Raw genomic sequence first — 27,771 nt, 5'->3', positions numbered from 1 at the left:
TTGAAGTGTAAAAATGAAAGATATTTCATATAAAATAAACAAAATTAGAGAAAATAAGTAAATAGCTGAATTTTTTTTTTCCAAAATATAGCAAAATGGGTCTATATTTATAGAGCTCGAAAAAATAGAGCTATTGATATTTTTTTTTTCACTTTGTATTTTTTAAAATAAAACCATTGAAAATTTTATAACAATTACTATATTCTAAAATCCAATTAGAATGTGACATTTGACATCATTCATCCCACAATCTTATTCACCATTTCACTCACCCCATACAAAATTTTCATCCCAATCAATCCATGATCTTATTTTCATCCATTTTTTTTAAGATCACCCACTTGATCTTTGTTTTCAATCACCACTAAAGGTGCTCTTAAGTTACCAACCCTCTTAGACACATTAAAATAAAATATTAATATATATGTAATAAATGAAGGGAGAAGTAATATAAAAATAATACTCCCTCCGTCCCAAAATATAGTTTCCATTTCCATTTTGGGTGTCCCAAAATATAGTTTCCATTTCCATATTTAGTTCCATATTTTTCCGTAATTTGTCTAGAAAAAACGTGTCCCATCATTTATTTGCTTCTTGAATTTTGTTTTTTCCTTTATTTATTCAACCAAAATGTTACAATTAATGCTCTTTCACCAATTATTGTCCATTATCTCTCTCTCTTAAAATCATTTTTTCCCATACAACATTTATTTAAATAAACAAAAAATCTTTACTATCCCTTTGATATTCTACTTATATAAATTACAGTGAAAAATAAAAATAAAAACTATATTTTGAGACTGAGAGAGTATTTTAATATATTCATAATCAATAAAAATTCAATAATAAGAGGATTGGCGAGGTTCAAGTCACTCAATCATTCTCCAAATTTCAATTCTTCCATCATAATTTGACTATCTTTCCCTTCTCGCCAAACAGTGTCAAAAATACTAGCGAAAGTTCAAGTCATAGTCAGTAGCACTAAATTCTCAGAGGGTGTCGTCGACGAATTCAGCAACAACAACATAGTAATAACGCCATTCTTTCTGTTAGGTATCCTCACTCTTTTGTAAATAATAGTTAGTATATGTTATTTTTATTCTAGATTTGCTTCAGCGTTTTGAGATTTTTGGAAATATGTCTTTTTAGTAATGGGTTTGAGTTATGTACTTGTTGAGGTATAGGGATGAGATGAATTAGTGAGTTAATTGTTAGCTTTATTGATTGAATTGTTGTGTGAATTTTACCCAATTTGGTGATGTGTTTGAACTTTCAATTTGTTTAGTAATCGTGGATTGAGGTTTTGTTGTAATTTGTTTCATATAATTGTTATTTGGTTGAGATGATTGGGTGAACCTGTGGCTAATTGGATGAATTAGTAACTCAATAGTGTTTACCTGTTTGGGGAGTTCGATTGTTGTTGACTCGATTGGTTGATTGTGCCCTATATCAGAGTAATTTGGCAAGGTTATTATGTTAGTGTGGATTAATTTTTGAGGACTTTGTAAGTTTAATCGCGGATTTGGTGTGGAATTGGGGTTATGAACGTGTGATTTTCGTCATGGCAGGCCATGCTCTATGATTTAAATCGCGGTTTTACAAGGAGTGTACTTGTGTTTTTTGTGATATATGAACGTCAATTAATTTATAAAAATGATTTTACCATTTGTTTAATTAGGAAATGACGGATAATGCACCTAAACTCAAAACCGAAGCCAATCGAAGCGATTTTATCTCAAATATATATGTTTAAGGAAATGAAATTTCAAAACAACTTTTAAGATAAATGAACATTTTATACTACTTTCTCTTTTTAAATTTTGTTGTAACCCCACTTTCGATATCGTGTCTCAACCCTTGATGTTTCAACTCAAATGCATTACTTGTTTGCCAGAGGATGCAACAGAATATGGCTGTGAATAGTTATTCTAGGCGACCTGACTCATTTCCAAACGAGGAAGAGCGTCAATATACTTCAACAAAAGCAGAAGGTCAGTGGCAATGGGATAGAGATGCCCAGCAAATGTCACCTCAACTCTACAGTGATGGTAAGTTTCCGTTTCTAGTAATTTGACCTTAGTTTCAACTTTCTATTTCATGTTTATTGTAAATATAAGCCTGTTCAGAGGTATGGTACGACTAATGGTTTTATTATGATGACTTTGAGAGTGCATCTGTATTACTCTATTTATTTCAAGTTACAGCCAGTTTTTCTTGAATAGGACTTTACTTGTGGCCATTTTAGATTTTTAAAGAGTTGATGATTTCTTTCAGTCTTTGATATAAGCTAGGCCAGCAGACTTAACGTGATTTTGTTAGAGGCCTTGGGGGTAATGATCAATTACTTCATTTATAATCCAGGATAAAATTTATAAATGAACTACCTCCTGGTCAGATTGAGCACTTGCTGATTAGGCACTGAGATTCTGTCATTTGTTAATGAGCAGATGTGATCTAGCTCTGAGCTCAATTGACTCCAATGTGTTGGATTATCCTTGAATCTTTGTGCGTAAAGGGCTTAGAATGTACCTATCTTGCAATCTTGACAAGTCGCCAGTTAGTTGATTCTCAATTGTCAATTTGTGTGATTGATGTCAAAATATTTGAATTCTTACTTACATGTGAAATCACGATTACACATAGTAAAGAATCACCCTTCATTGGTCCAATTTTGAACGTTATGACTCATATGTGAGACAGATATTGAGCTTACAGCCTTACATACATCATAAGTTACCTTTGTTGGGTTTAGGAGATCAATTGGTATTGGGCCGTTCAAAGATGAGTGCGACATGGATGATACTTAACCCTATAATTGATCACAAGGACAGAAATTGTAACTCACAAGCACTTTTAAAGATTGATGAAAAGTGGGAAAGTTGCAGGGAAGTTGACTTTGATACAAGTCCTTTAGCTGTGGTCCATATTATATTGTATATGATGTCCTTAATTCTCAAACGAACCTTAGCTATAATTCATGTCGATGAGACCCGTCTTTGGTTGAGAAAATATCTACAACAGTGAGAAGAAAGTATTATTGGTTTGTCTGATATCCAGCTAGATTTAAGATTTATCTCCCTAGGAACTAGGCAAGGCCAATTCTGGGAGATCTAGTCTCAAACAACCCTTTGGAATATATTGTACGAACCTTGTTGACATCCTGTGGTTCATTTGGCATTTAGATATCTACATGAGTATTAATCTACACTTTCTGTATGCAAAGGCGACTGCTATGAGCTGAGGTGTCACTCACTGGCCCAAATGAAGGTCATCTTGAAGATTTTAATTTATAAGTGATGTTTATGACACCTTTTCAGGACCGGTGTAAGATATCAATGACAACAGGGGAAAGTACTATAAATTTGCTCAAGTATACGTACTTCTTTCCTTGGGAAGCCTTGTCATTACTTTGTAACTAAGCCTACCCGGGACACCTACATAACTTTGTAGCTATGTGTGTATGATTAACTTTTCTGTTTCAGTAAAATCATTTTCTTACTATCCATGAACTTCATACCAAATTTCCTAGGCATTGAACCGCTATATGTGGGCCTAGTTCCAAGCATAAAGCTGACTGGATTTGATACTCTTGTGTAAATGCAAATGCACGATGCTCTAAAGTCTAAACACAATGTAGTTTGAGTAATCTTCCTACAATGCCTTACATCTCTTATTTTTTGTTCTTTCACTTTCTGCTTGTAACTAACGCACATCTTCTATGTCCCTGTCCCCCCCCCTCCCTCCTACCTAATTCTGGATCTGTTGGTACATAGTTTCTCTTTGAGAGAATCATCGATACTTCTGATTGAGTATTGTGGTAATAACTTTGATAAGGTTCATGATGATAGATCAGAGCACTTGTAGAAGTCAATTTTCTTCCCTCACCCCCATCCCCTGCCCGGCCGGGGGGGGGGGGTGGAGAAGGAAGTAAGCTGCCGAACAACGCTGGTGTCTCATTCGACGTTTTAGAAACTTGTTAAAGATCTTAGGAAGCAAAATGATTTGCAGATAGAACTTCATGATGACTTCAGATGTAAATGTTTCCACTGCTTTCTTACAAAAGCATTAGCTAGTATTGAGGAACTGAAAGACAGCACAAAACACAATAGCTATATGCAATAGAACGTTTGGTTCTTTGGCAGTTGCACATTGAGTCTGTTGTTATGCGAGTTCCTTTTTGACAAAGATCATTGCACCACCTTGCTACTAACACTTTTCAACAACTTCTGTATTGCTTTTAAGGTAAGTCAAGTACTCAACATGTGCTTAGGACAGGAATACAATATATAACTTAAAGCTAAGCAATTTATATGAGTGCATCAACTTCGTTGTTTTGAGTTGTCTTACACTGTTGTTTTGTGTCACAAAGCCACATATTTTAGTAGTATTTCTTTTGTGCTAGATAAGTTAGGGAGGTTAATGGTGGCGAGACTTATTGCTGTCAAGATTTTGTTTATAACTTAGGTATCAAACCCAGGGTTTTGGGATAGCTGATTCCTAGATTTTGATACCTGATTCATCTGTTCAGCCAAAATTCAAATGAAATCCATCAAACTGCCCATATTTTTTTTCTCCCTCCTCTTCTCCGAGGTGTCTCCTCTGTTTCTCGTTCCACGTCCTTCTCCTTCACCATCATCTCTTTCTAAGGTGGGGATGTTAATGGTGGCGAAACTTATTGCTGGTAGTATTTGTTTTCTGAGTTAGGTATCAGACCCATGGTTTTAAGACAGGTGATTTTGGATTATACCTGATAGTTCAGCCAAATGAAATCCACCAAATATCCTTGTTGTATGATTTATACTCCTCCCATCCTCTTCTGATGTTCCTCTATACACCCTCCACCCCCCGGAGTTGTCTCCTCTCTTTCTCGTTCCACCTTATTCTCCCTTTACTACCATCACCTCTTTCATCCTTCCACATCTGTTGTCATCAGTGCATCTTCCACTGGCAAAGCATTTCGCCTGCTCTCCCCTCCTCACCCCTATTGATGGCACATCTATCCCGCCATCCTTCTAAATGTTTTACATATGACTATCTTTCAAGGTTGCTCTTTTCTTGGTTAATTGGAAAAGGCAAACCTTTGGTGGTCTATCTGAAACTTTAGTGGCCAAAGATAACATGACCACTGATGATCTAAATCAAAGACCTCTCTACATTGTGGGATTCTTGGTTTCTGTGTAGATAGTTGTCGCGGTGATTCTTATTTTATGTGATGGATTTCAAGATGCTGGTGGTCAAGAAAGGAGGGGAGGGAGAATGGCGGTGATTCGGTAGAGAGTTGGTGTAAAAAGTGTGGTGAGGGGTTGCAGGTGGAGTTAGGCGGAGTTTTAGGGTGCATTCTGAGGGTCAGGTCTTCTGGTCGTAGTGCTTGCATTTGGTACCCGGCTGGGGTAACCCGATATCTTAGGATTTTGAAGGGTGGACCTATCTGGTATTAACTTTGTCAATTTTGTTTTTGGTTTGGTTGATTTCAAACCCATACTAACTCTATGCCAGGACTTTAACCACACAGGGCCTCAATTCCGTGCAGATTTTCCACCATATGCTGTAATGTTACATTTGATAGTTTTGTGTGGATGTATAAGTTCAAATATCATCCACATAATAGTGCTGGATTTTCATTGGGTTTTTACCTTAAGCTTATCAGAGTTACTTGAGTACTGTGGGGCCAGTTCAGCTAGCAGAGAACTGGACATGCAATTGTGTAGGCTATAGAAAACTTCATCATTATAGTGGTAGAAAATTAGTAATAATGGAAAGGAAGGAGACATGAAAAGAAAATGTGGCATTAAGTTGGTTGTGAATTTGTGATGGTAAGTGGTAACAATAAAGTGGACTTATATATATGCTACAAATTGTCAAGTGATTCATTGTTGTGATGGTTGAAGCATAACGTATATAACCATAAGATCATGGGTCAACAAATAAGAATTGCCAAGTCCATTTTCACTCATCATTATTGGAAGGCAAATTAATTACACAGTAAACCTATGCTATTATTGCTTGTTGTATGACATATCTTGTGCAGCTTTCAAACATATAGTATAGATAGATGCTGCTCTTGATAGCGCAGCTCCCATGAAAAATCTTGTCATGATTCCATTACCTTTGCAGTAGGCTGGATGTCTGTTTCACTTGGCTATATCTTGTTTATGGTTTGTCGCTCCTCTTTCCTCTATGTGTTAAGGGTGAGGGTGTCCTTCCATGAGTGCCTCCCTCCTCTCCAAAGTCCAAACCCACAAATCAAAACACCAGATGTATGCTTAGTCAAGGCTATGGGCCTTTGTGTGTCCAGCAATCTCTTAATTGGGATTTTGCCACTTCCCAAAATTGAACCTGGAAAGCAGAATTCGCAAAGCAAAGCAGACTTGCCCTGCTCCAATACGTCATTGTCTATGATAGTTGCTCTTTAAGAAAAGCAACTTTCAGCTTCTCCACTTTTGCACTGTTCAAAAAAATGAAGAATTGTGGTGCTATATTGCATCTAGTCCCCCCACTTCTAGTTTATTTACTGTAATAACTCATCCTCTTACCCTTTTCTAAAGAAGGAATTCGTTGGGGATCTTTCAGAAAATCCCTCTATATTGGTCTCTCTAGCAAGGTGGTTAGCGTCTTAGCGATCTTGGCTTCTTTTCGCTTTAGCCTGTAGTAGTAGTAGTTCATTGCTATTTGTTAGTAATATATCTAATGCTCATTGTGAGTTCGATCAATTGCGTTTGTCAGTCGGCCAATTGGATTTCTTCAGCTTCTATATCTGAATCTGTGGTTGCCTTTTTAATTCCAGGAAAAGGGGGAAATGCTGGCAGATCTTTGTACCCTAACCATGTATCAGACACGAAAATGGGCTCCAATCAAGAACAGAGAGTCCATCCTCAGGAGCAAGCTATGGAAGTTGGATTTGAAGACAGTGCAGCCCCACAGACTTTGGAAAGGCTTGACCGAAGTTTCCATAATGATATTATGAAATTAATGAAGGAACAGGATGATGCAGAGGATTCAGAAAATGCTAGACACAGAGAGGTCAGTTTACTGTCTCAAATTGGATCTTTATGTACACTAGCAGCTGAAATACATTTGTCGATATACCAAACTGCTGCTTGTCAATCTCTGTTCCTGTCTTGAAGGAGAAAGTAATTGTGTATTGTCATTCTTCATTGGTTGTCCTGGAGACCAGTCACAAAGTTGCAGGCTTACAGCTTATTGTCATTTCGTAGAGGTCTATTTGACTTGCATATGTTTTTTGAGGAAAAACTATTACCATCTATCAAACGGTTGTGAGTTAAACACCTGATAATATTGAGCACAACTTATTATAACATAAACTCTTGTAAGGCTAAAATACATTCTGCTGAACTGTTAGTCTTTCCCCAAGGAATTAACAACGGCTGTAGTTCATCACATGTCAAAAGAAAAATTCTCTGATTTCCTATTTTCCTCCATCAGGTCTTCTTTCTGCTTATCTTTTTTACTGGGTGTTTATTGCAGAATTTCTAGCTGTGCAATTTGTTGTAATCATCTTTAATGTCAGAGTTTCTAAAACACGCAAGGGAAGTTGCTTTGATTTTGTCAGAGAATGTGATCCATATCAGTGAAGTTGCTTTGATATTGTCATCTGCTCTTCGTTGCTCCATACTCGGGGCTATCTCGCAAATGTTGTTTGTTCTTTTTACATTATAAATTATCTCAAATATTGGACTGCTGAAAAAATTTGTTGGATGTTTCAGAAAATCGCCAATATCAATAATCAATATCAGGAAAAGTTATCTGTACTTCGAGCTCAGCATGCTGCTCGAAGAAAAGACCTTCTCCAGAGAGAGTCACATGCACGCTTACAGCAGTACCAGCTTGCAGGTATGAGCCCCTTACGGAGCAACAGTGGGCCCAGTGACATGGATATGGGTCGTCATGGATATGAAGCACCAGATTCAGTTCCTGGGGAACCTCATCGACAGTATGGTGGTGGGGTACAGTTTGATTCTTATCGACAGCGCCATGAATCGTTTGGGCGTGGGAGAATGCAAGTTGCTGATACCCGGGTTCCTACCCCTGGGGGCCGACTTTACAATACGGGTCCACGCTATTATTGATGGGTTTTCTTGACCCTTGGTTGTTTGCTAAAGATTAGACTGTTAGGTGAAGTTTAGGGGGTGCTGCTCTTGGTGTCTGTTTGTGGCTTAGAATATCCACTCTTTTTATGGTCAAATGTACCAGGTACTATGACACTACATGTCTACATTACTGTTAATCTACTATCAAGTATTTTTAATCTAGGCATAGTAATGATGCATATTGTGTGTTTCTTTTTCTTTTACTTTGTGTTTGGCACAACCACCTCATATAATAGCACATACCTTGTCTTACAAAATATAAGCACAGCCCTTCCAAAAGACTCCAGGGGAGCATGTGCTGGTCATATTCCAAATGCAGTATCGAAGGAATATAGAAGTATTTGCAATTGTTGGAAAATTTTGCAAAAACAGAGAAGCTTTATCTGGATATGTCCCAGCTGTCTAGGGCAATTTGAAAGAGGTATTCTATGTGTTAAGTTTGGTGCCTTGAAACTTCGTCAAAATCGGTTTTCGCAATCCCGCCAGACCGGGTCAGGTATCCGTCGTGAATTACGACTGGGCCAATGTCGCCCGATCTGGCCCGCGGCGTCAATGGCTTGAGGAATTTGCTCGCCCGATCGGGCGGCTTAGCTGTTACGCGGTTTTTGACTTTTTTCGTTTTGAGTTATCTTTTAGGGTCTTGTACGGGGTTCCTTGTGTTATAAAAGGCTTTCCTGGTGTTCATTATTTAACATACAATTTTTCAAACACTTTTAGCCTTTATAATTTAGGACTACTTGTATTATTCTCTCTGCTTTTTCCTCCATAATAGTGAAGAAGCTATAATCCTCCACATGTGGACGTAGGTCTATTTTGACTGAACCACGTAAATCCTTGTGTTCTTTGTTTGTTCTTCTTTATTGTTTTTCTCATTCTTATTATTTCATTGATTTTGTTCCGCACTAATCAAACTACAAAACCCTGTTTCCTAACACTATGCTTCGTATTTTATATTTTATTGAAACCAAATTCATTATTTTAAACTTCTTGTTCTAAGCAAAGAAAGGGGGAAATGGGTTTATTTTACGTTTTGCTCACTTTATAATAATTTTGCTAGGTAAATGAACTTCCAACCTCAAAAATGCGTTACAAATAAAACATCTCATTTCACTGAGATAATTCTAAAACTTCAGATATTTTTGGAAAACTCGGAAGGAGGTAAGGGTACAATGTAAAATGTAAGTTTTCAATTGATATTGGAACACCCTATAGGAGAGCACTCAACAAGTTCCAAAACGGATAAGTGAATTGCATAAAAAACTTTGAAGAAGAAAGGAAAAAAAAAAAAAAGGTTGTTGTAAAGTATATAATGATTCTTGAGTCTAGAAACTTGAATAATTATATAGCTTATAAGATGAATATGTGTTGCAAAAAGATAAGGAATTAAAATTTTCATTGTGACTATAACAGATGAATGTTAATTTCTTAAACATATTTCAAAAGTACATATAAAGTGAATCACAAGTTTTCAAGTAAAGAATTTGCCGAAATCATAAGGTGATTGAGGTTTAGTGGTGCCATATATTCTAGCACTTGGAGATGTTGGGAGAGATGGATTGTTTTATCATATCTTGATTAAGTTTTGTGAAATAAAGTACAGAATTTAAACAATATAGCTAAACAAACAATGAAGTTCGTATTTTAAATCCTCTAAAATAAAAAGTGTCACTTCGCCCTGTACTAGACGACGTACGGTTGTCGTTGCCCGTGGTGTTGACTGTTTGAGGGCCTTTCACCTAGAAAGTTTAAGACAACCATCACAATTGACAATAGTGTGTACTTATATAGGATTGGAAAGATTCCATAGAAACTAGAAAGGCAGGGAATACAGAAGATATGTTAAACGGTAGCATTTGTTTCACCTTTACTAAAGCATAGATGCTGCCAAGAAATGCTTGACAATTTTGGCATCTAATAGTTGATTGTACCAAACACTGCCTTCAATGATGTACTGATTAAAGGACAATGAACTCCTGTTTAAAAATAGTGATAGAGAGCTGACTATGATGACATTATTGATTAAATTCTACTATTGGTAGGAATAACTTATCATGTACTAATCATCTTCCACTAATTTTTCATTAAAGTATTTGGTGTGGAGTTGTGGGGTACCAAAAAAGATAGGTTATTATAGTTCATAATCCACTTTTATCAACAAAATTATATAAATAGTAACATTAATCAAGTTTTGGTTCATAAGGTTGAGTGGATGGATTGGATTCAATAATTGAGCAATAAAAATATGGTATATAAATAACAACTATAATAATGGAGCACCTAATTCAAAGCAAATCCACTTCTAACTGGAGCTAATAGACTACTTTCTTAATTCAGCAAAATATGACTGATATTCCTTTATTCTTTTAGTTATTTGAAGATCTTATTTTCAGTAGCAACATAGATCGAGATAAAGAGGAGAGAAAATGTAAAAGTAAGCCATTTCTATTTATATTAAGAGTAGTGTAAAGTAGTGTGAAAGGGAACAAAATTAAGGATTTTTATATATGCTGCTCTAAAGGTTGCATATAAATATTAAATATATATTTTATAGGCTATAATGGTCTTATTTAAGAATTTATTACATAATCACGCGTCGTTGTAAATTTTTTTTTTTTTAGGGGATCAATCGTTGTAATTAGTGCTTATTTATTGGTTCATATTTTCATTTTTAACTTCCTATATACATGCATAAATATTTTATTTTAGGAAGATTGTTTGAATACGAAAGTAGATAGAGTACAGAAAAATCTTTTGAAAATAGGAGTATCTAGTAATAAATGTCTTGAAAAAAAAAACTATACATTTTTAAAGATATCAGATCAGAATTTCACATTTTACCCTAACTCGAAATAAGCAATGAAGAGACAGTATTACAAAATTGATTTTGATAATGTTATGTTAATTCTTAATTATTACTCTTTGAAAATTCTTCATCCATTTATCAGTACTCACTTCACCTTTTAGATTTAATAACTAGTTATCAGCCCCGGGCTATGCCCCGGGTAAGAAAAAATTTCATTTATTAATATAATACTTTATGATAATAACACTAAATATAAGTTAGCCTAGTGGTTAGAACTTTAGTATATGTACTTGAGGTCTCGGGGTCAAACCTTATGCTATGGAATTTCTGAATTTTTTTTATTGTACATGGATTACATGAACTAAAACTCCATAGGGAGAATGTCACGTGGCGCAGTTTCTTGTTTGCGCACGCCTTTTAATATATTAGTATAGATAGATAACTAGTTATAACACCCGAACAATGCTCCAAGTTATTAATATTTTCATTTTAAAAGAGTAGCATCTAATGTTCCATAATTCATTGGTTAGAACTTTATTGTATTAACTTGAAGTTACGTGGTCGAATCTTATACGGAGCATGTTTCTTATTTTTTTAATGTATATGGATAACATGAAACGAAACAACTAAAGATAAAATGCCACGTGGCGTATGGACTTGCTTAGATATAGTTTTTTTTTTCTTTTTAATATTGGTCTTACCATTACCTAGTTACTAAATGGATTAAACTAGTCACCGAAAAAAGTTAACTTAGTCATTATTGGGCTAATTTTCTTTTTAATATTGGTCTTACCATTACCTAATTTTAATTTAAAAGCAAACGATCTTTTACAAGACAAACTCTTATTTAATATCATCATAGAAATACAGTCAAAATAAAATATGTAAAAAGTACTAAAATCAATATGTAACATATTATAATTACTATTTCAGAGTGAAACATATTATAATTACTTCACTTTAATATGTTTTTTAAGCCCACACGAGTAATCAAAGTATCTTTCCATAATCTCATACCTCCTAGCTCCTATAGACGAATTTTTTTAAAAAAATAGTATTTGACGTGTAAGCTGTCTTGCATGGTTGACAACCAATCTTCTTTTAAATTCCATGAAGATCTTTGTCAAGCAAGTTAAAGACATTGTTTGATTCATTTTGTAAGTATGTTTCCAAAATTCAGTTTTCAAATTTATTAAGAATTTAAATGGTTATCTATAATTAGTCATACTACACAAATTGAAAACTAAAATAACTCTTTAATTTAGTGGTTGTTTAGTTGGATCTAAAAATAACTTCCTAAAACGAATGCAAATATATATAAAGTATATTTTAAAAACACTTCCTCTTCTATTTTTTTGAGTTTTATCCAAAAAACTTGGTACATTTGTCCTAAATAATTTTAAACATCAATATTTGATTATAAAAAGTTGACATTATGAAAATACATATTAAGACAAATATAAAAAAATTCACTTGAATACATTTTTGTTGATGTACAAATAATTGAAGAAGGTCAAAAGTAAGGTGTGTAAATAGTATTAAAAGTCAATACAATACAACCACAACACCTCTAAAAAGTAAAGGTGGTTTGAGTAAATCTGAGAAGCAGATATTTCCATGGAAAGTTTTAAATCTCCAATTTGAGAGAAAAAATTTCCATAAACTAAGTTTTCTTGGTTTTTTTTAATTATGTGACAAGTTTATGAGAAGAAAAACAATATGATTTTAGTAAGGTGTGTTCAATAATGAACAATGACTCCTACCCAAAAATAATTTTTAGAAGATATATTATTCTTAATAATTATTGAAAATAAATCATAAGATAATATTTGCCTAAGATAATATTATATCCTAACTACTAATATATCCTGCCGATATTTATCATATCTTTAGTATCCTACTTTATATCTAACATTATGACATCAACGGCCAAACAATTTCACTGATTTGTACTAGAATTGCATTTTCCATTGACCTCTATTATATAAGTCAACTCTTGATAAGTTCAATGTCCACTTAAAGAAAAGAAATACCTTCACTCACACAATAATTAAATCAATTTAAAAAATGCTGCAAATATTATTTAATCAATGAATTTCATTACATATGCACGTAATTTTTTAATATTTACTAAACAAAATTTATGACGATTTTCTCTTTAGAGAAACTTTAATACTTTATAAACAATTTTTAAAAAAAATTTTACTTTTTATTTGTTGTTTCACGTATGACATGTATATAAAAATCAGGCCAGTATTATCAACTAAACAAACACTCGACTTTTAATAAATAGAACAGTAATGCAACAGTAGTAAACAATTGTACACATATAAATTTCCTTCCCATTATAAGTTGTAACTTCCTTTTTTTTATGGCTGTTGTAACTGTCTTTTACGAAGAGAACAAAAATATATAAAGGCAGAAAAATATACTACAGTAGGTAATAATAAATTTAATGCTAAAACACAATTATTCATTTTGACCCACCATTTATGAAAATTCAAATCATATGCTTTTATCCAAAGATCATAATCATATATGGATCCCACATTCCCACCCACCACGGAGGATCCTATCCAGACTAATCTTCTATCAGCCCTAAATTAATGCACGAAGAATTTAGACCTTCTCAGTTCTCCCTACCCTTCAAATCATAACTTACCAAATTCTTCTGCTATAGCCTGCTACCATATTCCCTGTAAAATTGAATTTCATCTTTAGAAGGTAAACTCTTAATAGAAGTGATACTCAAGATCTGAGATCAAATCTCGTCTAAATCACCGTATTTAGAACCTGTTTTCCCCAACTTATTTTCAGTTTAGTTCAATTCTGGACAATACTTTTACTTACATATCACTATACATTTCAGTTCAATTGAATTGAATTGTTTTATGCCGAAAAGAACAGGCCCTTAGTCGTTCATTAACAGCCAAAAAAATATTCCCTAAAAAATTTAGAAAAGAACTCATCATTTCGGGAAAAAACTAAAGAGTAGAAAATTCTTGACATAAACAGATTGTATTAATAATATATTATCATAATTAAAGTAAACCCCTTTTTCATGGAAGCATAGGAATTAGGAGGGGAAATTTAATGCCAAAAAATTGATGACAGGTCAGTCAAGCTTGTAACTGAAGCAGATCCAAACCTTTTTTTTTCTGTTGTTCATTGCTTACTTAAGTATTTCTACCTGCAGAAAAGCATAGCAACCAGCACAATAACATACATATAATAATTTCATGTAATATGAAAAAAGAAGGAAGCTGTTGAAAGAAAGAGACATTAAACTTTATACCCAATTCCAATATAGTATATATTACAGTTGAAACTTGAAAGAGACAACCTGGAAGATCACCCAACATCCCCAAAAAATAAAACCAAAAAAAAAAGAGGGAAGAGAAAAGGAAAGAAGAAGAGAAAGAAAAGAACTTCCACCTATGAGTATGAAACCAACCTTAAGCACAAAGCTTTAGTTACACCACACCTACTTCTGTTCAGTCTTTTCTTTTAAGCAAAAATCTCTAAACTTCCCATCAGAGAATCACACCATCTTTTTCAGAGAACCATTATTTCCACCTTTTTTGGCCTCCATTATCAGAGCCTAAACAAACAAAAAAAAACTTCCTGGGTTTAGCAGTGTATGCTAACCCTAATTCACCTTAAAAGAAAGGCTCAATGGGGTCAATACAGACTCCGGTATCAGTTCGAAGCTCCGGCTTACTCGAAACTTCATGTGGATATCTGCTTCAAGAATTGCAGGCAAGTTTTTTTTTTTTTTTTTGCTTTGATGTGGTGAATATTTCTAACCTCAGGACTGATATACTTCCTCAATTTCATAATACTCGCTACACTTTCTATTGTAGAAAGTTTCACATTACTTGCTACACTTCCTTTTTGAGCAATAAACTCTCTCTATCTGCAATATGAAAAGTGTAGCGACTAATATGAAACGGAGGAAGTATGTATATGAGAATCATGGGGTTTGATCCTCGTTTCGGGGTTGTGAGTCAGTTGCATTCTAGAGCCCTGTAGGAGGGCGTTGCTGTAATTTATATTGTCATATAGATTAGATAATTAACTACTGTATATGAATTTAATGGAACAGATGATATGGGATGAAGTTGGAGAGGATGAAGTTGAAAGGGAGAAAATGTTACTGGACATTGAACAAGAGTGCCTTGAGGTATACAGAAAGAAGGTTGATTATGCTAACATGGCGAGATCACGTCTACACCAGGAATTGGCTGAGTCTGAGTCTGAGTTCACTCAGCTTCTTCTGTCACTCGGCGAACGGTCTCTTCCTGAAAGGGTAAATTATTATTCCTTGGGCATCTTAGTGATTGAGATATATTCCCTATAAACTAAAAAAAAAGAGATTAGGATGAACTGACAGCAATTTTATGCAATGACAAGAAGAGCTGTTATCAGAGAAGTTATTCAATAAACAACTAATATGGTATGCTTTGTAAAAACCTTTTCCTCACAGAAAAAAAAAAAAAAAAAAAAAAAACATTCTCTGACTACTGGTATGTTCAGAATGTGCTCAAAACTTGGGTGAATGTGTGAATCATTCAGTACTGCACTACTGCATGTTACCGTTGTAACAAACTGCCTCACAAGTGAAGATTAATAAAACAACAAAAGTGTATAGCAGCAGTGATTTTGTTTCATTCAACATAATAGTAAGAAATCAGTCTAAAATGATCTTGTCTACATCTACATTACTCGGACTCTTCAATTTACCTCAAGTACTCGTGTGGGATACTTGACATTCCGACATGGGTATGGACTTATTTAGGCCAAAATCAAGTGAAATTTTCACTGGACACTTGTATCAGGGTTCGAGTAACATAGGCCTACATTTAGGAGAAAATGAGACAATAGATGTGATTATACATATCTTGTCAGAAAAAATTCTATTAGTGAACTTAGCTCACAAGATTTATGAGAGTTAATATTATTCTTCTGCATCAACTCTAATCTCTTAGGAAAAGAATTTTGTTGGATACTATGGCTGAAATTTTCTTTTCTCCCAACAGCCAGAGAAGAAGGCAGGGACTCTAAGACAACAGATAGATTCGATCACCCCAGCTTTAAGGGAAATGAGGCTGAGGAAACGAGAGAGAATGAACCAGTTCCAAGCAGTTCAAGGACAAATACAAAAAATTAAAGCAGAAATAGCAGGTTTGTCAGAATATGATGACTCTGCATCAGCTATGAAAGTCAATGAGAATGATCTTTCATTGAAGAAACTTGAAGAGTACCAAGCTGAGCTGAAAAAACTCCAAAATGAGAAGGTACTACAGACTACCGTAACAATCTAGAAAATAGATGCTCTTTATGTCCCTAAATAATAGGCTAAGTTCAATTTGAGGTTATTTATTATATATTGAGTTGAAAATACTTTTGCCTATCATTCACCATTTAGGCTTCGTTTGGTTGGATGTAAAACATTTTCAATGTAAAATGATTTTTCATGAAAAACATTTTTACAATGGAAAATTCAAATGCAAAGCTAATTTTCCTTTGTTTGGTTCAATGTAAAAAAAGTTATGGAAAAGAGAAAAATGGAAGAGGAAGGGAGAGGATGGATAAGAGGAGAGTAAAAGGGAGAGTAAAAGGTTGCTAAGGAAGAGGGAGGAAAATATATTTTCCCTTCTTTTTAAAAGGAAAATGATTTTCACCTAGAGCTCCCTTGATGGAAAACTTGTTTTATACCCCTTACCAAACCAAACGACGGACAATGAGAGAAAAAGAAAAACTCATTTTCATGGAAAATATTTTACACCCTATCAAACAGAGCCTTAGAGTCTTGTCTCTTATGTCTCAACCATACGATAACATACTGTTTTGTGAAGTTCTTAGCTGATGATGTTACTAAGATGAATAATATGAGAAAGTTCGAAGTTCTACTTCTGTTTGGAGATAAGAAAGTTTTAAGTAAAACTTGGGCTTACAATAGAAACGTAACCTATTATTTTAAGGACAAAGCAGTGTTATGCGCTTGATAAAACCCAGTGCATACTAAAGATTAGTACTAAACTTCTTCATCATTCGATATAAAGGGCAACAGACTCCAAAAGGTGGAAAGATATACAAGCCAAATCCATAACCTGGCTGCATTATTGGGCATGGATTCCTCAATGACTATTACAAAGATTCATCCAAGCTTAAATGAATTGTGTGGATTAGCAAAAAATATAAGTGACAACATTTTGGCTAAACTTGAGGAGACTGTGAAGACTCTCGAAGAACAAAAACAGGAGCGGATTGAGAAGGTTAGACTGCCTCCTGATCTGACTTTTCTTTGGCTGAATCTACCAATTCATTCCTTACTGATATTAATAATACAGTGTCCTTGACTCCTTGTCATTGCAGCTTCACCATTTAGGTAAAGCATTGTTAGACATGTGGAAGCTTATTGATACCCCAGAGAAAGAGCGTCAACAGTTTTATCATGTTGTTAACTTACTGGTAGTCCCATTCGACCAGATAACAAAACCTGGAAGCCTCACCCCCAACATCATCCAACAGGTCAGTTCATGAGATTTTCTATTTAGAGAAAACGCACAAATGTAGGTCACAACTGACAAGGGTGTCTGATGCCTCCTACTGTGTCAAGGCTGAGACTGAAGTACAGAGACTAGACGAACTAAAAACAAGCAAGATGAAAGAGCTTTTCCACAGAAAACAGTTTGAGCTTCAAGAGATATGCAGTAGATCACATATGGAAATCCCTTCACCATCTGAAATGGAAAACATTACACACCTAGTTGACTCAGGTAAAAGCTGACTTCCAATTTGCCATCTAATAAAGCAAAAACTTGCAATTCCCAAATTCTTGATGTTTATTGAACTCATATGTGTATATGTGTGGATAAAAGGGACAATCGACCTTGTCCATCTTCTCAGAAGCATGGATGAGCAGATTGCTAAAGCACAAGAAGAAGCGTCGAGTAGAAAAGCTATAATGGAGAGGGTGGATAAGTTGATGTTGGCACGTGATGAAGAACGGTGGTTAGAAGAATATAACATGGTAATGATCATCAATATAATTTAGCAAGTCCAATGGATATATGAACACCTGAGCCTAGATTTAACTGTTTGTATTGATGCTGTTGTGCTGCCGGCACTCCAGGATGAAAATCGATATTCGGTCAGCAGAGGTGCTCACAGGAACCTAAAACGTGCAGAGCGAGCCAGAGTCACAGTAATCAAGATCCCAGGTAATGTTCATAGCTATTTGCATGGTTTCTTTATCAACAGAATACCAACCCACAGAAGTTCTACAACAATGACATTTCTAATGCTTTTAAGACTTTACTACACTAAAGCTGTTGTAAAAGATCCAATGACAAGCAAAAATCTGATTCACAATATTTTTACTTGTTGCCAATAAAACTTTAGCAGTAATCGAACAAAGCAATTAACATTAGTTGACAACATTTCCTTAAGCTTTGACAGAAGAGCTACAGTATAATTGCACATAGGTAAGTGAGTCATTGCAAGTCAGATGACAAGATTCTCATACAAAGACTTGCTTGCAGCTTTAGTAGATATGTTGATCTCATGGATCAAAGGTTGGGAAGAAGAAAGAAAGAAAGTGTTTTTATATGACGAGGTATGAACTTCAGTTTTGAGTAATTTTTCTCGACTTCCTATTTGGAGCTACTTTGGAATTATATCTTAAAGACCAGAAAACAGAACTATACAGGCAAAGTAAACTGTATTCACTTCAAGCATGTTAAGGCTATTGTTTCTATTGTTTTAGGCACCTCTGCTAGCTATGTTGGAAGAATACATGGCATTGCGGCAAGAAAAGGAAGAGGAAAAGCAAAGACAGAGGGTAAGTTTCACGTAGAACAAGGTCTTAAAAGACAACATAGATGGGTAATTATATAAATCATGGTTGAAAAACACGCAATTATAAATGATTTTACCCCCCACCCCCCAACATTTAAGAAAAACATATACATGCACATTTACACAACAAAACATGATAAGGAATAAAAAGGACAAGTAAGCAAATTTAGTAGAGAAATATAGCAATAATTGCTGCTCACCTGAGTACTTATCTGGGGGCTTCTTAAAAAATTTCAGATAGAAAAGAAAAAAGTAGCAGCTGTACAAAATAATCTCTCATTGAGCCCCAGACCAGGCACCAGTGCTCGACGTGTCCCAAACAGAAATCTAAATGGTAGTTTCAACAGTGGTTCCCCTACAAGCAGAAACTTGAACGGAAATCCTTCGACCAGGAGATCATCTTTGGGTGCACAAGGAGGATCGAACAGTTTCAACCCACGGAGCCTATGTACATCATTCATGCAGGAAGGAACTAAACCATTAAGACAGCAAATGTATGCCCAATCTGAATTTGCTTCTCACTCAAGAGATGAAACAGCTTCAGTTGTATCAACCTTTTCCGGGCCCTTATCTCCTGAAATCTGAGAGCACTCACAAGAAACACATAAGAGTTTGTAACATAGCATAGATCTGAGAGTTTTGTGCAAAAATAATATCAGATATTCTGATTATCAACCCCCCCCCCCCTCCTTCCCCAGATATACTTTTCTTTTGTAAAGTTCCCTGCATTTTTTCAGGAGGAGATGTATGTAGTCTTTCAGTGGACCAGTTTGTGTAATATAGAGCTTTCTCTTATCAACCTACCAGTATGAACTCAGCTCACGATAAATATACTGCCAAGTGCCAACATGATATGTTACTAAATGTTCTTTAATGCACTAAAGTACTCGAATTCATGGATGCAATACAATGCTTTAACACATAAAACCACACATATACAAAGATATGAGTAGTAGCAAAATCTTAGCCTTCAACGACTTCATCATGAATTCATTTGTCAATCAATGTAAAGTAACATAGACCCATATATGCATATAATGGTTTGATCTACTAATCCTTCCCGTCATTCAGAGATCGTAAAAAAGGAACTCAACGAGCAACTTAAGGCTCCGTTTGTTTTGGAGGAAAACATTTTCCTAGAATATTATTTTCCATCATCTTTTCTGTTGTTTGTTTAGTTATTAAAGAGAGGGAAATCATTTTCTCAGAGGTGGAAAATTGCTCTTTCGAAAATGAAAACCGTTGTCCTTTTTTAATCAAGGTATGCCACATTTTCCACCTTACTCCTTAGTACTTGCTTCTCCTTGTTCTCTCCTCCTATCCTTTCACTCTCTTTTATTTCCATTTTCTTTTTCTACCTAAGTTTTCCCATAATCAAACAAAGGAAAACGTTTCCTTAGAAAATAATTTCCCATGAAATTTGTTTTTCATTAAAACAAACAGAGCCTAAGTCCAACAAACAAGACTTTATAAACAGATGGAGAATGATCCAACTCACAAACATTTACTCCATTAAAACATCACGATATAATCATGAAGGTATATTACGACAATAACATAACACCACACCACTACCCATCAACAAGAAACTGCAGCTGGGAGTCACAGGGGGGATTTGATCCCCTTTGCTCGCCCGTTCAATTTCCGGAAGGAAATTAAATGAGGGCGCTTCCTTTTCATTTTTGGATCCCATCCAAAACCTTGCATCTAAATTTTATCAAGGAATGATAGGCGACCTGGGCGGAACTTTCATCAATTAAAAACATCTTCAAAAGAATATCACCAACATAACAGTAATAAATTCATTACCAAATACTAAAATTAGGCACAGATTATACCACAGGACATCACACACTCCAAAATCACAGATTCACAATGCATCTTTAATACAAAGCTTACGAAGTTACGATTACCATTCCAACTCTGAAGAGGCTATTCTCATTCAACCCTCGATCGAATTCCACTCATTGCCATGCTATTTCACAATAACAACAATGAGATCAATAAGAACATAAAAAGATATCATCATTCAATTAAAAATGTCAACAATCTAGAAACACACAAGTACAAACATTTCACCAATTTTAACACTCTCAAAATTACATCATAATCACTATTCACTAGGACTCATTTAGTCATTTTCACCACCAACTTGAGCTTGATTTCTTGAATCATCATTATCCAACGGCTTTCGAAAGAAGCTATAGATACGACGAGTATTACGCGGAAGAACAGACTTCTCCTTAACCGTCCGATCAACAGGAGGTTGATCCAACGGCTGCAAAGACACCGGAAGTGAATCAAGCAAGAATTCACGAGTTGGCTGATGTCTCTTAACGGCGATTCTAAGATGATCCAGCTTCACAATTTTCCGCTTCTTCTCGGTTGCGATTTCCAACGATTTCTCCGCCAGAAAATCAAGGAATAACTCGGAAGCTCCTGAGACGAGAAATAGAGCTTCGGAGGATATTCTAGTGATGTCTTTGTCGAATTTCACGATTTTTTTCACTCTTCCTATTGGAAATGAGGGATTTAGGGTTTCTGTTGAGGTTTTTTCTTCTTCTTCCGCCATTTTTTTTTTGAAGAAAGAGGGAGAGAGATGGTTAGGGTTTTGAGATTTTTGGAGGGATGAATATGATTAAAATGGCGGGAATTGCTTTGTGTTAAATTGGCTGGTTTTTTTTTTTTTTGGCCATTTACCATTGCCATTAGTGCTGTCAAAAGTTAAGTAGTGACTTACATTTTTCGGAAAGCTAATCGAGTTGCTGATGATACCTAAAACTAAAGGCATTCTCTACCTAATTTAGCGACTAATGGCTATAGTCAATCCAACGAACCATAATTTACTATCCCATCTTATATATTTTGACAAATTAGGAAATTTTGTCCTTGTACTTGAAAAAACGGTTTTATAGTCACTAGTTCGTCCCGAACTTAACTTCAAAATAAAATAAAATAAAAATATATGGGTTGACAATTGATGCCAGTGACTCATTTAATTAAATGAGTCCCCCTCAAAAAAAAAAAAAAGTTAAGTTATGACTCGTATTGTGAGGTTGAAAATCACCTCTTTTGAGTTGTTTAATTTATTTGTATTTTGAATTTCCATAAAATATATACTCTCTTCACTTTCTGTTGTTGTTATTTGGAATCTTTTTGTGAGAGGCAATCGGTCAAAGACTCAAAGTAGATAAACTTCTGGAATTCGGATGTAGTAACATTTATAGGTTTTTAAAATGGACCATGATTGTTTGCAAAATATTTTATATAATTTGTACATCTTTTTAAAATTTGTCAATATATTTTCAAGAGCTATTAAGTTAATTTAAAATTTGTAATATATATTAATTATATGGTTATAAATATTATCCTTTCAAATGATATCGGGCTAATATTAAGTTTGAGACCCGTTAATATATGGTTGAGTTCCTGTAAATAAAATTATTTTTGCTTTCATACTTTTTCGGTAAAAAGAAAGGAAAAAAAACATATCAATTTGGGGAGTTATAAGTTTTGTCCTCCCTATCATCTATCCCTCCATTTATGCAATGCTTAGACTATGACGTGTTGCTCCATCGGTAATGGAGTTGATATAAATAGGAGTCATAAGACTAGTAGCTGTTGTATCATGGCACTGGCTTTACTGCGAGTCAACCGTCACATGATCCATTCTCATTCCTCCCATAACAAGAAATGTCTATCATATCGCCTCGTAATCTATTTTGACATCGATTCATTCACATTACCAAATTAGAGCAATTGAAATAGGATCGTTAATCTAATGACCAAAGGTTTTATTTTAGAGTAAATTGGATATAACAACACGACCAATCGTCTACGTGCACTAAGCAACACAACTTAGGCTGATGCAATCCGTAACACGACCTTAACTTGAGGTGCAACGCGTAACATAAATGTGGTCGGAGGTCTCAGATTATGCCCGAGTATCTCATAATGTTCACACCATGTGCCTTTCTTTTTGCTTTATCTTCCTCTTCTCTTTAACTTCCTTTCTTGAAATTCCCAATTTCAATCAATTTTCGGTCTTTTTCTTGTGCGTGTGTAACATTTCAATCAACTTTTTGTCTTTTTCTCATGCATGTGTAACTCACCAAGCAAGGGAATTTCAAAGCCGGGTGGCGTGGACAACATGTGGTTGGACGACAAACCAAGAAGGGGAGGTTGGAGATGCAACGAAGATAGGGCGTCATTAGGAGATGTGTTGTGCTGGACGAAAATCAAGGAGGTGACGCCAAAGACAGAGGCGTTGGGGAGCAAGGGCAACGATAGGGGCACACCATATAGTGAGGATGGCAATGCAGGTTGCGGCATATACATGACTTGTTACATGAGAATGCCAATTTCTCTGAGAACATGAATACGATAGGGTGTCACCTACTATAGAGATGTCCATTCGCAACAGAAGAGGAGGTTGTAACCAAGCCCGAGTGCGAGGATGATGATGATTCATCCATGTATTACAACAATCCAAAAGAGGGAGGAATCATCATTGGTCAAGGGTTTTAGAGGAACTGGTAGATGGTTCGACAAAGCATTGCAAAGATACCACATTGATATCTTGTTCCTTGCTGCTGCAATATGTTATTTGGATGTACATTCAATTTTTTAAAATTGGGTTAACTGAAATTGACTTTTTTTGGGAATTGAGAAAGAGATCAAAAGATTCTTTTTTATGGGAAAAAAGATAAAGGAAGTTGAAAGAGAATGAAAATAGAGAGAGAAAAAGGGGGAAAAGGAGAAGAAAATTTATATATTAATCAAGAGTTTGATAGTTAGGCAGAATCTCAGACCTCCAACTGCATTTATACTACGGGTTGCACATCGAGTCAAAGATCATGCTAAGAACTACATAACCAAAATGCTGTGCTGCTCAGGGTACTTAGGCCATATATAGTCGTTTGTGCTTTCTATTCAATTAGCCATTATTTTACTAGCAACGACTAACACGCTAAAAACAACTACTCTAAAAAGCGAATCAAATTATTGGTATTAGGACAATTATGTCCAACCAAAATGATATATTGCAAAGGAATGTCAGAAAATACGAAGTTTCACATGTGATATGAGAACTAAAATTGCATGATTGATGCATCAACCAAGAGTGAGAAGGGAGTGAGGAGAGGATAGGGATAACAATTGTCAAGTACTGCTAGTATATAGGATATACCCAAATAAATTTGGGTGACATTAAGAGATTTATTAATTAAAAAATTAGCTTGTCGTATTTCTATGAGAATTCTTATTTTGAAGGTAATCTTGCATATTTAAACACCCTTTCTTATGATGTATTTTTGAATTACTTGTTAGTTTTCCTAATATCATACATCATATAGCATTTTTTAAATGTTTTTCTCTCATAACACGAAATTTGTAAGATTTCATCATGATTATGAGACGACATTACTTAAGGAACGATCTCGAGTACCCACATTTCCTTACAAAATTATCTTATGAAAAATAGAAAATATTTTTGAAAGATAATATAGAATACAAAGAGTGTTTATACATGATTTTTGTTTAACCTCAAAACGATTATTCCAGATTCACGAGTCATGATTGTGCAAGTTTTTCTTAATCACAACATCTGAACACATACAGAAGTATATAATTTTTAAGCAAAACGTTTAAACATCTAATTTTTCATATATATGTTATTTTTTTTTTAAATTTTTTATAATTTGGCAAAGCATTACTCACCTAAAGCTAAATTTCAAAAAGGATTGGGTTAATTTTTTTACATGTTTTGCTGTATTTAACTTTTTCTTTTTGTTGTACTTCATATTGCACGCCCAAATTTGAATAGATAAGTTGAAATCCATTACGAAAAGAACAAAAATTGAGAATTCCTCTTTCAAATTACAAGGGGGTAAGATTCGATTTCAGTCTTCAGAACTCTTGGAATCAAACGTATTACCAATACCACTAGGTTACCGACTTACCGTATGTAAGTAAGGGCATTCCGTCGATTTTGGTCGAGAAATATACTTCTACTACAGTATTATTCTGCGCGCCAAAACATCCCAAAATTTCAGAGCGAAAGCCAAAGCAAAATATTTTAGGGATTTCGTCGTCTACTTTCTCTCTTCGCCTACAGCTTCAATGGCTGTTTTCAAAGTCCAATTTAGCAGATTAACAATGGAAATTATGCTCGAAGAATATTGTCTTTTTGCGATTTATTCAAGGAGGTGCATCAATGAAGTATTTTTTCGCGAAGTCCTTCAAACATCAACGTAAGTTCACTGTTCTTTCGATTAATTTGACTATAATATTTGAGACATTTTATAATTGTTTTCATTTAAGTTCTCGAATTGATAGAATTTTGGTGATTTTTCATACCTATTAGTGATATAATTTTCTGAGATGTGTATTGTGGCTTGAAATTTGAAAAGCAATTGAATATAACTTTTGTTCTATCGACTTAAAGTTTAATTAGTGTTCTACCGATCGATTTGATATTCGTCTTTCAGGATTTTGCTTATCGAATTCTCATTTGCGTGCTAAAATTGTTAGCATTGTGTTGAGAGAATGTGTATCGAATATGGATCATGGCTTGAATTCTTGTTTCTATCGTTTTGTTTGTCTATTGACATTGTTAGCAAAGAAATCTAGTTAGTGAACACATTGAAGAATTCTAAAACTATGTATTGGAATTACTTACGAGTGATTCATGCATAATACCTATATATAGAAGGTCATTTCATCATTTGCATTTGAAAATAGAAATATGACCTAAAGTTAGCAAGTTTTCTATGAGCATCGAGAGAAGAAATGCCTTTAATTGGGGATCTCATTCTATATAGTACTCCCTCCGTCCCAAAATATAGTTCCCATTTCCATTTTGGGTGTCCCAAAATATATTTCTCATTTCCATATTTAGTTCCACATTTTTCAGTAATTTGTCTAAAAAAACCGTGTCCCATCATTTATTTGCTTCTTGAATTTTGTTTTTTCCTTTATCTATTCAACCAAAATCTTACAATTGATGCTCTTTCACCAATTATTCTCCACTCTCTCTCCTAAAATCATCTTTTCCCATACAACATTTATTTAAATAAACCAAAAATATCTACTATCCCTCTTATATTCTACTTGCATACCAAAAAAGAAATGGGAACTATATTTTGGGACGGAGGGAGTATATCCTAGGTTGCACAGAGCCAGATTATGCGTACGGGGACGGAAAACGGCGAGATATCAAAATTTTAGGAGTGGGTACGCATATCCATACAAGATACGTATCGTATCGGGCATGGGTAGGGGTACGAATACGACCTAGTAGAAGTACCCGTGCTACATAGTCTATATCTTGCAAGGAGGTCATAGATATATAGGTGATCTATCTTTATCTATATAAAACTAGTGGAATCATTGATCTGGAAAATGGATTTTGGGGAAGTGATATACTAGTAAACAATCAATTGTTTAGCATGCGTGGTTTGAATCCAGAGGGAATCATGAAGGATCGAGTCAGTGGAGACTAATGTCGTACACTAGTGGAAAAAAACGCAAGGGCTGCGGTGCAACCGTGCAAGGGCTTAGGCCACTTTTGGCCGCAGCCCTTGGCCTTTTTCCTCTAGTGATATCTAGCGACTAGCATGACCTTACATGTGGTAGGGGAGGGGCCCCACTATCTAGATAGTCACATAAAATGGTCTGGAGTTATTCCAGATACAAAGAAGTATACATGCTTTTAGATTTGATTTCCGAGGGGGAGGAAGGCAGTGAATGAGGTTATACGTATAGGATTTGTCCCTTCTTTTACTCCTTGGCCCAGTGAGGAATACTGGATACGTTTAGGAGTGGTGTTACTCAGTTCCAATGAAGCTTTTTTTTTTCTTTACTTGTAGAATGAAGTGAAGTGTCGTATTTGAATATTTTGAAGGCTTGCATCATTTGGTCCAATTCAGAGTATATGTACATCATTGTCATTTTTAGGTGTACAAGGATGCTCTATATCACGATGAGTTTAAGTAATGCTGGTTGTAGCAAATAGCTGAGTGTATAGGGATAATTAAAGACTTGATTCATTGGTCTCTTCCCCGACGTCTTCCACATCTTATGTTATGATATGAAATGTTTCTGTTTCTTTTTTCCAGGTCATGCAATATATCTCAATTTGGCTGAAATTAGATTGAAGTCTCATTTTGAAGCTTCATATGCTAATAATGTCTTTGGAAAGTGATACATGGCCACTCTTGGATTTCTATTAGGAGACTGCTTATATGTTTTGTCATTGTTTTCCCATTCTGTGCTATCTGTTTGTAATTAGTTGGGCTGATTAGATGTTCCACAAATGGTTTGGGCTTTGCATTGTACTATTTTGATGTATGCTGCCCAACGATGGTTAGTTTTTTCTTTGTTTTAAATTTTTAATTGAAGTAGTCCTTTAGCCGTAAATAGTAAAGCACAAGAAGAGATATATGGACTATTTTCAGATAGAAACTGGGTTTAAGGGTATCACTAGCCACTTTTTGGGTAATTCAAGTGATGGTTTTACGTTAGATTTCACACAGGAGCAGATTTGATTTATGAGTTCCCACTTGTCTATTCGACATGTACTATAAATGTAATGTGACAACATTTTTATCTACACGGTATGTTAATGAGCTTGCATCTGAGTGAAGTTAGATATAAAGCAGACTACATGTAAAATCTATTGTTTTAGGAGGAGGCCTCTGATTGTTAAGGGTTGACACTTGACAGAAGTAAATACGAGGAAATAAGTTCAAGATCTAGGGCTTATTTGGGATAGCGTATTTCCCAAAGGCTGGAGTTATATTGGTAATAGGGTGCCTGTTGGCTATACCACTGCTTGACTCCTCACTGCATTCTTTTAGTTTATTGCAACATAGTAGTAGATAGTAATTGGGCCATTGGCCAGCTGAGGACAGCAACAACCTATTGTCATTTGTGAGAATTTGAATGTGGAAATGTTGTGGCTCACTGGTTCTCTTGTAGGGTGCAGAAAAGGGTCAA

General features: G+C 34.9%; 3 protein-coding genes and 1 long non-coding RNA gene across 4 annotated transcripts; 3 read left to right on the top strand and 1 right to left on the bottom strand.

Annotated features, from left to right (window-relative positions):
• The first annotated feature begins 872 nt into the window (after positions 1-872).
• LOC104897573 (uncharacterized) lies at positions 873-8,287 on the top strand. The gene is made up of 4 exons (XM_010684480.3): positions 873-1,053; positions 1,895-2,048; positions 6,785-7,020; positions 7,725-8,287. Exons 2-4 carry the CDS (start codon positions 1,898-1,900, stop codon positions 8,085-8,087), a joined length of 750 nt encoding a protein of 249 aa, XP_010682782.1. The 5' UTR covers positions 873-1,053; positions 1,895-1,897; the 3' UTR covers positions 8,088-8,287.
• A 5,811-nt stretch (positions 8,288-14,098) lies between these two features.
• Positions 14,099-19,573, top strand: LOC104897572 (65-kDa microtubule-associated protein 8). The gene is made up of 11 exons (XM_010684479.4): positions 14,099-14,670; positions 15,017-15,220; positions 15,951-16,208; positions 16,977-17,189; positions 17,290-17,445; positions 17,534-17,693; positions 17,796-17,947; positions 18,050-18,137; positions 18,459-18,532; positions 18,683-18,757; positions 19,012-19,573. Exons 1-11 carry the CDS (start codon positions 14,587-14,589, stop codon positions 19,357-19,359), a joined length of 1,812 nt encoding a protein of 603 aa, XP_010682781.1. The 5' UTR covers positions 14,099-14,586; the 3' UTR covers positions 19,360-19,573.
• A 1,201-nt stretch (positions 19,574-20,774) lies between these two features.
• LOC104897571 (DNA polymerase II subunit B3-1) lies at positions 20,775-21,567 on the bottom strand. The gene has a single exon (XM_010684478.4). It carries the CDS (start codon positions 21,344-21,346, stop codon positions 20,906-20,908), a length of 441 nt encoding a protein of 146 aa, XP_010682780.1. The 5' UTR covers positions 21,347-21,567; the 3' UTR covers positions 20,775-20,905.
• A 2,682-nt stretch (positions 21,568-24,249) lies between these two features.
• Positions 24,250-27,430, top strand: LOC125498306 (uncharacterized). Its single transcript, XR_007275192.2, has 2 exons — positions 24,250-25,025; positions 26,892-27,430. It is a non-coding gene; the product is annotated as an uncharacterized LOC125498306 (long non-coding RNA).
• The last annotated feature ends 341 nt before the right edge of the window (positions 27,431-27,771 follow it).

Source organism: Beta vulgaris, chromosome 6, assembly GCF_026745355.1.
Source record: "Beta vulgaris subsp. vulgaris cultivar EL10 chromosome 6, EL10.2, whole genome shotgun sequence".
NCBI lineage: Eukaryota > Viridiplantae > Streptophyta > Magnoliopsida > Caryophyllales > Amaranthaceae > Beta > Beta vulgaris.
Note: the sequence above shows the minus strand (reverse complement) of the source record. Positions and strands in the feature narration are given on the sequence as shown.